This window comes from Conger conger, chromosome 5, assembly GCF_963514075.1.
Source record: "Conger conger chromosome 5, fConCon1.1, whole genome shotgun sequence".
Lineage (NCBI taxonomy): Eukaryota > Metazoa > Chordata > Actinopteri > Anguilliformes > Congridae > Conger > Conger conger.
In genome coordinates, this window is record NC_083764.1 from 8,605,824 (window position 1) to 8,615,375 (window position 9,552).

General features: G+C 42.0%; 1 protein-coding gene across 2 annotated transcripts; it reads left to right on the top strand.

Annotated features, from left to right (window-relative positions):
• The first annotated feature begins 4,624 nt into the window (after positions 1 to 4,624).
• On the top strand, positions 4,625 to 6,626 carry lratd1 (LRAT domain containing 1). Of its 2 annotated transcripts, XM_061243562.1 has the most exons (3): positions 4,629 to 4,722; positions 4,906 to 4,986; positions 5,176 to 6,626. In XM_061243562.1, exon 3 carries the CDS (start codon positions 5,182 to 5,184, stop codon positions 5,983 to 5,985), a length of 804 nt encoding a protein of 267 aa, XP_061099546.1. In that variant the 5' UTR covers positions 4,629 to 4,722; positions 4,906 to 4,986; positions 5,176 to 5,181; the 3' UTR covers positions 5,986 to 6,626. The 2 variants fall into 2 exon arrangements, with proteins under 2 accessions (XP_061099545.1, XP_061099546.1); XM_061243561.1 differs by lacking the exon at positions 4,906 to 4,986 and having other exon boundaries at positions 4,625 to 4,722.
• The last annotated feature ends 2,926 nt before the right edge of the window (positions 6,627 to 9,552 follow it).

Below are 9,552 nucleotides of genomic sequence, written 5' to 3' on the forward strand. Positions count from 1 at the left end.
TGGATTTGTCCCTTTGAAGATTCAGACAGTGCACTGTAAAGCCATTTGGGCCTCAACTGAGCCAATTAGCTGTCTTGTAGCTCTGCTGGAACGAGAGAAAAAAAACTCCTTTAGAGATAAAGGATAGAGATATTTATTATACCATAATTTCTTTTAACTGGAACTGCAGCCTGAGCAATTGTATTAGTATGAAATAATATATTATGTGCATACAGTACAGTTCATTATCTATAGTGTTTATTTTATATAGCCTTTTTTGCTCATCTTTATCAAGGATGTGAATACTTTGAGGACACTATACTATATTGTGCAGTACCGCATTCATAACTCACAGAATGAAAGCAAACCCTGGACCAGATTGTGCTAATTGCCACATCAATCCATGATCTACTCTGACTGAAACAGATGATGTGTAGGAATTTCCAGGACATCAATTTCCAATCTCAACTGCTACCGATTTACAGGACATCATATTCAAATCTCTGAAAGCAGCCACATACATGTGTGTTTGCTAAATGTGATCAATGTGCTACTAGGTGATTTGAAGAACACGTTTGCATAAGTTGCCCAATATCTCCTGCCCTAATAACTATATCATGAAAAGATTGTGTGCGTGAAATTAAAATCTGCAATACACAGTAAAAATAGACTTCCGCAGGAAGGATTCAAGTCCTTAAAAACCAAGAACATTAATTTAAGCAAACAGAGGTGCACCCATAATTTCTAAAAAGGCAACTAATTCTCTGCCAATTATTGCAGTGCATTAGGAAATTACACACAATGGGAAAAACTGATTGCAGAATAAGTAAACAGTACATAAACAATGAAACTGATTATTCACACAGTAATTATTCTGTCTCAATAAGACCACCAAATACTAGGAAGTATTACAGACTTATAGGCGACATGTTATGTATTGGAATGAGTCATCTTAATCTCTTCATCATCTCTTTTTTATGGCTGAACTCATATGGCACCAGAATGACAGAAATTGCATGACTCTCAAGCCAATGCTTCCTCGGTAACACTGAGATATTTCAGTGGTGTCAGTGAGTGACAGGAGCAAGTGCATTCCTCAGTCAAAAACCGATCTGAATTCGTTTATCATTAAATTTGCCAACATGTACTGTACAATGTAGCCAGGTGCATGACTGGGAAGGTTCCCTTTTGTATCACAGTTCCTGTGTAGCCACGATAAGATCTGCACAGCTGTTATGGGTTTGAACATGGTTTGACCAGCTCAAGCTATGTTTTGAAACAGCTGCTAGCTGGCATTTCAAGCTGGTCATAGCTGGATTTTACACCAGGGCTGGTTCTGAAGAAGCAAACAGGAAAATGTAAGAAAATGAAAAAAAACCCTCAGCACCAAATACAAACACAAACACAGAACCGATGGTATAGCCATACCTCCATGTTTTAACGGTTTTTCGCCATCCTCATTAGGCAACTGTGTTTGGCAGTTTATGGTTGCTTTTCTCAATGGTTGCAGGATGTGCTCCAGGCCAATAGGGGGCAGCATCTGTATGGAGGAGAGCCGTCAGACCTACACAAAGAGCTTAAAAAAAGCTGCGTGGAGTACATGAATTCACACCACACACAAGATGGAGCCCACACCCCCAAACTCGATTGCTCCACAGGGTCTTCAAACGTGCGTCCTGTGGAAAAACCTGCCACCAGGATTTCAATAAAGCCCTCATAATTAACCAAAATGGGCCCACTCAGTTCCCGCAGGCACCAAAATTGCCCATTCTCTTCTTCTGCCTCTTTGCTTGCATCTCTCCCTGCATTGTAGTTCCATTTGTCCACCCAAGCAACTACATTTCCCTACCTCCCCTGCAGACCCCTGCACCGTGCCATTGTTCCTGTTCTGTGTGAGAAATGTAATACTGTGCTTCATCCTACCCCTCATTGTTCATCATTGCCCACCTGCCTCTACACATAACGGATAGAAGACGTAGACACTCACGCATACTAGAATTATGGGGTTCGGATTTGTAACTGTTGAATAATGATGGATCTGGTTATGCCTTTGTTTAAATGATCACCCGGGTTGCTTTGTTCCTGCTGTAGTTTGATCCATGGTTGTGACTGATACGGGGCTGCCTACCCATGACTCTTGGTTCAGCTCACCAGGTTATTAGTGCTTGTACCACATGCCTTTAGGGTGTTATTCAGTCAATGCCTGGACTGCTGGTCCCTGGACGTTGTGTGTGTGTGTGCGTGCATGTGTGTGTGTGTGTGTGTGTGTGTGCGTTTGCATGTACGTGGGGTAGGAAGGAGGGGGAGAGAGAGAGCAGCATAAATAGAAGAATAAGCGTAATCTTTCCAACACGCTCATTCCTCATTCCTCTCTCTATTACATTATGCACACACACACTCAAAACCATGTGTGGGTAAATATTATAATGCAAACCTCTTTGCATACATAGATGCATGCATGCATGTATGCACACACACACACGCACACACACAATGTGCACAGATACACGTGCAGAGACACACATACATGCGCAGACACACACACACACACACACACACACACGTGCACAGACACACACACACACGCATGTGCACAGACCCAAACACCCACTTACACACTCATAAGCACGCCTACACCCAGCATCTTCAAAATATCTGACATCTTCTGCCTCAACACTCGGAGCAGGGCTCTGTTAAAAGTTTAACAGACTTCAATACTTTAATACTGCTTCAGCATAAGGCTCACTGCATTTCATGAAGATTTTACCGTCTTTCTTTTCTGAGTGCAAAAGACATTCTATCGTCTTCACCTCCGGCGTGATTCCAGGCTGAGTCATGACGTTTGGGTCTATAACAATCTTGCTTGAAATTACAAAGTGAGATAGTTACACTATTTCCTGACTTGGAACAGCAGAACAAAAGCGATTACAGTTGTGTTGGTAAGACTTTACAAAAAGGTTCCAGGAATCGGAATGAACTAATGTAGTTGTTACAGTAACTAACTACTGAGACGTTAATCTGTACAGCTCTGTTAATGTATTTGTACATCATTAATTCATGTTAACAATTACATTAGTTATTGCCAAATCATATTGGAATGAAAAAGTCAGTTAATGTATTTGTTAATGGTTAATTAATTATAAGCGAATCCTATGATTTGCAAATGTATACATTTCATGTAGCAAATATGTTAGGTGTTAACAAATGCATGAACTGATGAAAAGCGTCATGCTTAATTCATGTATTCGGCCATCATTAATTCATGTTAACAGCTACATTAGCTAATGCCAATTCATGAACCTTTATTGTAAAGTGTGACCGTTTTGTTGGCTTAGCAATGAATCAAATGCAGAAATTTGGACACAGAAACCACTGCACTAAATGAGCAGATGGGTGATGACTCTACAGCCTGTGTCAGTCACAGTCATTTCCTGTGTCGTTAGTGTTAAGAACCATGTGACACTAACCATGTGATAACCAGCTGTAGACTTCTGCTTTTCACTCATCTCCAGTATGTATACAAACACAGTGAAAAAGGTATGCGTGTGTGTATATGTGCACGCATGCATGCATGTGCGTCTTTCTGCAGTCAATCCCAAAATTTGGTGATCCCAAAAAAACAAAAAAACAGCTCCAGCTATGTTTGGAAACCGCTAGGAGCTGGCAAGCTGGATTTTACACCAGGGATCAAATGTTGTTGGACTGTCTATTGCCAATTTTCTGTATTGTTTACCACAAACAACCAAACTGCTTAGGCCTCCATCATTGTGGTGTCTGTATATGATGTCTTGGAAATGAGTTGCCTTTAAAACAAAACGGCTGCAATGAGCAAAAACCCTCATGGTCGTAAACTGCCGTAGAATATGGAAAACCGCCGTCTGTCCTCTGTACCAATCACACAGCAGGGCTCCGTGGCATATTTCAAACATGACGCATCTAAAGCGCTTCTTTGCTTAAAATGCCAGTCGTATTTCACTTCCTCAGAACAGCTCAGAATGACAGATCCCGAATTAACATTGAGAGCAGCATCCCGGCTTGAATAGCTTGACAATTTGCAGTCAGCCAGCAAAGATTTTGCAACCAGACAAACACATTTAAGAGACATTATAGAAATTGTGATTAAATTTCGTATAAAAGCTTGAGGGAAAAAATAAGAGTCAGAATAAGTTTCTGACCACTTAACTTTTTTTCCGGGACAAACAATGCATAATTTAATGTCTAAGGAATATATTAAATAACATAAAACGTTCCACAAGACGATATATAACATGGAATATCTCTGTCCGTAAACAGCTGTGCATGTGGTAAAATTGTCAAATAATGTCACGTGCAGTTATTTGGCCACAGAAAGAACTAAGAACACTTTAATTTCACCTAAATATCTATACTTACAAAAAATATATTTTGCATGTCCTAAACTGGAAAACCAGGGAGCGAATAGTGACATATCTGCGTAGACCACCTGACAAATTCCGTGCAGTCACAACAAGAAAAACCGACTGACGAGCCATTCGTCGCCCCTTCAAAAATATCAGAATTTCATGAGGAGTGCCAACCAATGAGCGGAAAGGAGGGCGGGTTTTTGTTTCTGTGGGCGGGGTTTTCTATTCTACTTAACAAGAAGTGGTGCAGATATTACAGGTCGGTGGGAACACGCTGGTGCATACGAAGAGTGGATATCCAACGGCAGAGATCATCGATGGAGCGTAGGGATATTTAGCGATTTACCTGGGAAACACGCAGGTATATTTCTCTTAAGTTAGGCATTCGTGTAATTCATATTCTTCATTTTTTTAAAACTATTTCTGATTTAAACGTTTTGCCGAAAAAGCAGGGAAAGGTTATATGATGCAAGAGTGTGTTATTGGGGTTTGGTAGCCTAAGTGGAGGAAAAACTACACATGCGAATTCGCGTTTGCTTTACAGATTCAGGTTCGCACGTATGATATTCGTCCATTGTCTGATACTCTCTTCGGTGGAACGTGAGCTGATTGCTCCTACTAAAAGGTGTTGCCCGTGTTCGTGAAAGCCATCGACTATCCCCAACGTAGCCTAAATGACTAACTTAACATATGTAGCCTTTTATTTTACGCAGACTATGCTTTGTTTTAATTAATTTATAGTTAATTGCTTTGACGCGGTCATGTGCGTATTATTTACCCATCGTTTTCTATCTGTTCTTATTTTTTTTAACAGTATTCCATGTCTTTTTCCTGCCCGTCATTGATGGGAAATCAACTGGATCGGATCACCCACCTGAATTACAGCGAGCTACCCACGGGGGATCCATCGGGGATAGAGAAGGACGAATTGAGGGTCGGAGTGGCATATTTCTTCTCTGATGAAGAAGAAGACCTGGACGACAGATCGCAGTCGGACAATTACAAAGACCAGAGTCCGAGTAAGGAGGGTCACGTAGTTCTGAACGAGATCGAGTACTCCGCTTTCTGTTGCCAGGAATGTATTTTCTCCAAATTAAGAGAAAACGAAGATCTGAATATTTATTCGGTGAAAACTTTGCTCACCATGAGCAAGCCCGGGGACCTACTGGAACTTGTCGCCAACGACCAGCCGCCGCATTGGGCGATTTATGACAGGAACGACCAAGTCATACACTTGCACAAAGGCGAAATTCGCAAGGACAGCCTTTTTGAGATAAGCAACGGGCGCCTGGGCAGGATAGCGAACAACCGCTACAGATACAGAGCGCTTCCAGCTGATCTGGTGGTGCAGAACGCCAGCGGTCATTTAGGACTGAGTAGCGGGGAGATTTGCTGGACAAACTCAGAAAGTTTTGCTGCTTGGTGCAGGTTTGGCAAGCGGGAGTTTAAAGCCGGTGGTGAGGTACACACCGCGGAACAACAATATTTCCTGAAGGTTCACCTCTCCGAAAACAACGTGCATACATTGGTGTTTCAGAGCCTGGATGATTTAATAAGGGAGAGACGCAAGGTGGACGCCAGCGGAATTCTGAAGGAGCTATCTTTAGTTAACGGAAAGGAGTAAGAGTATTCTGTTAATTCCCCTTTAAATATGAACCTGTTGGGACTTGCATGCCTTCGACAAGGGCTGCTCCCTAATTTGCATAGGGTGTGATTCTGTTCCAGAAAAAAAAAGAACAAAAAATAAAAATAAAACGAAACGTTCCTTGTTTGAATGGGTAGCTACCGGAGTTCTTCCCGATGCCCTAAAATTCACCTTGTACCTTTAAACACATAGCACACATCTAGCTACTTAGAAAGAATATTGACATTTTCAGCTCTGCATACCTGCCGTGCCGTTGCTGATGGTGCCTATTTCACACTGCCCGTGGTTGTCAGCGAGCATTGTCGGTTTATTTTTTTACTCGTAGCTTTATTATAGCAGGACATTGGATCAAAACGTAATTTCCGGATCATTGATGGTTACGACTCCAAAAACGGGCAGTATCTGTTTACGCAATCTGTAAACACTGAATTGATCATTGCAATCGTAGGTCTTATCATTTTTATATCATTTCTGATTTTATTTTTTATTTTTTTACGTTTTGCTCTGGTGTCAAAAGACCTGTCCATTTGCTATGTTCTGGATGCCATATTTTTGTATTTGAGTAAGTAGTATATCCCTTGTTTCATTTGAAATAAACGTAGTCTACGATATTAAACGGTTATGCTCTGTAAGCAATTGCTTGTGTTTTCACAGTGCAGAAAATCAATCAATTAAGATACACTACCTCAGTGAGCACATGTGCCGAGTAAACCACGGTAACGCAATGCTTCGGAAAATTGCGATTCATTTGATAAAACCATAATCTACACAAGAAAGCGCTACAGCGTTTGACGTTACGGTGCAGACTTCCTTATGCAGAGTATGTAGCGCCAGTGACAATTTGTTGATGCAACTCGTGCGTAAAGCCAAGCAATTTTTTTGTCCTCTGGGGGTTTCGAATGGGACCAACTGTTTTTTTCCTGTAGCAGAATGGATGCTGCTCCTCATTTGAATTCTATTAGAACACCCACATATTTTACAACTAGTTTAATAAAAACAATAGCCGATGGTGTATGTTGATTTATGCACACATGATGAACATCAAATTTAAATCTCATGTTTACCACTATCCTATTGATATTGATCTGGATTAATCAGTATGACTGCAGCGTTGTTGGAAACACAACTACTGTACAATGTACAGTTCAAGAAAGCCTTAAGTCAAAGGCCAGGCAGCAAGCAGAAACATAAGTGCTATGTTTCAGTAAGGTTTACTGTGGCAACATGTAATTATTTTTATGGTGCAATCCCAAAACAACAATGTTGAGAATAGGTCCTTATCACAATTTTACACTTTTTTGTTTTAAGGATGCATTCATGGCCTAACACAACCTGTGTTGATATCTTTCTACAGCCTAAATAACATTTACCTAAAATTGACCTAAAATGTTATTTGGCTAGATGGGCGAGACATTCTCACTGCTGTCTCAGGGTGGCATAACATCTTAACCAAGTCACTTTTGTGTAATGGTTTCCATACTGGTACTTACTGCTTCAACCAATGGGCAACCACAGCACCGAAGAGATGTTTGATTATCTTTTTTGCACTGTATGAAGACAATCTCCAATTACACTGCACAGTTAAAACCAAAAAAGATGCATTGAAAATAAAGGTATACAGATAGGTCATGGATTGTGATTTTTGAGCTATTAAATAGGACATCTGCTAATAAACCAGCCACAAACCGCATCAAATCAAGACACTGTACTCTGAACACATCCTTATTGTGGATTAACAGCTAAAAAGACAAATATGCATGTTTTTTGGTTCCTCTTCAAAACTTTTGTCTTCACTTGTCCTGATGTCAATTCTGTCCTGAAAAAAAGTCATGGTGCTACAGCTGAGAGAACTTTGTCATAAAATGCTTAAAACCTTTGACCTGGAACAGCCAAAAAAAAAAAAAAAACCTGAGCTAGTGGACCAAAGATTAGGACTGGGAGTGTATGGTGCAATAAGGTCATAAATACAGGGTGGTGCCAGCTAACACACAGCCTTGTGTGACTGGCCTATTGTCTCCTTGCTTTGCTCAACCCCGGAGGATACCTGCCACTACAAGTCCTGATTCTGAGCTGGAGATTAGCGGCTCGATCAGGACGTGGGCCTGAAACCAGACGAGTAAGGAGCGTGTTTTGATCATAACTGGTTTGACTCGTGCCAGGCGGGGCCAGAGGCCCTAATCCTGCGATCGACTTTCAGGAACGAAGATGATTGGGATGGATGTGAAAACAGGCTGAAGAGAGCCTGGGAGGATACCACCGCAAAACCACGTCTCAGGAGCTGCGAAACTGTTAAAAACCACGTGCTGTGATCTCAGGAGCTGCAAAACTGTGTTAAAAACCACATGCTATCATCTCAGGAGCTGCAAAGCTGTGTTAAAAACCACATGCTATCATCTCAGGAGCTGCAAAGCTGTGTTAAAAACCACATGCTATCATCTCAGGAGCTGCAAAACTGTGTTAAAAACCATGAGCTATGATCTCAGGAGCTGCAAAGCTGTGTTAAAAACCACATGCTATCATCTCAGGAGCTGCAAAGCTGCGTTAAAAACCACGTTCTGTCATCTCAGGAGCTGCAAAGCTGCGTTAAAAACAGCCTTTCAGGAGCAGGAGTGTACGTCTGTGCACCTGTGTTCATATTTTGAAGAAGAAAAAACAACTTGATCTGGATGTGATGTTGCATCAGGGAATCAAAAACAGTCCTCAGTGCAAGAAAGCAAATAAGAACTACTGTAGCCCCTATTTACATCTGGAAGCTTGTTTTTGAATTGTGAATTTGCATGAACGCACACACAGATACACACGCACGCACATACAAACCCTGCGTCAGCACAAACACGATATGAGCTCCTGTCAGTTACAGTAATTTAGGACCCCCCCCCCGGTAATCCCGTTTTCATTTTAAAATGATGAAAATATGCAAATAAACAAGTACAGTGCTTTACCGTTAAAAAAACAAAACAAACGAGTGGAACGGGTTTTCCGTCTTGTCTTCCGAACAATACACAGAGCCACGTTACAGTCTCCTTGTCTTTGTGTAGAGACAAGCTCAGACTAGACAGTGTGTGGGGGAAAAACCGTGGAGGCGGACAGGTAAGGGGTTGCAGAACTTTCTGGAAACCTACACGCGGGGCTGCATTGCATAAGTGAAAACAGCAGATAATCGTCTCTGTAGCAATGAGCAGCACCTCCTCCCTTTCACCAGAAATAGCCTTCCATGGGTTTCGCCTGCAACCTACTTTCCCCAGAAACGTGACTCGGGCCCCTGCAGACAGGAACGGTCACGTGACCTCTCCGTCTGGGGTCATTATTCTCGGTGACGCACCCCCCTCTGCTTCAGGGGGAAGCGGGGACGTGAGGACAGGTGCATTTTTTGGGGCGGAGGAACTCAAAGCGGCAGGTGCGGAGACAGTGCAGAGCCGGTGAGAGTCACCTGATTCTGAAACAAAATGGCCGACTGAAGTCGGGTAGGGATTTCCTCGCAGGTGTGGCCCCAACACGGGTGGGGTTAAGGTTGAAAAAGCAAAGACGTTAGAAATGATTATTGCG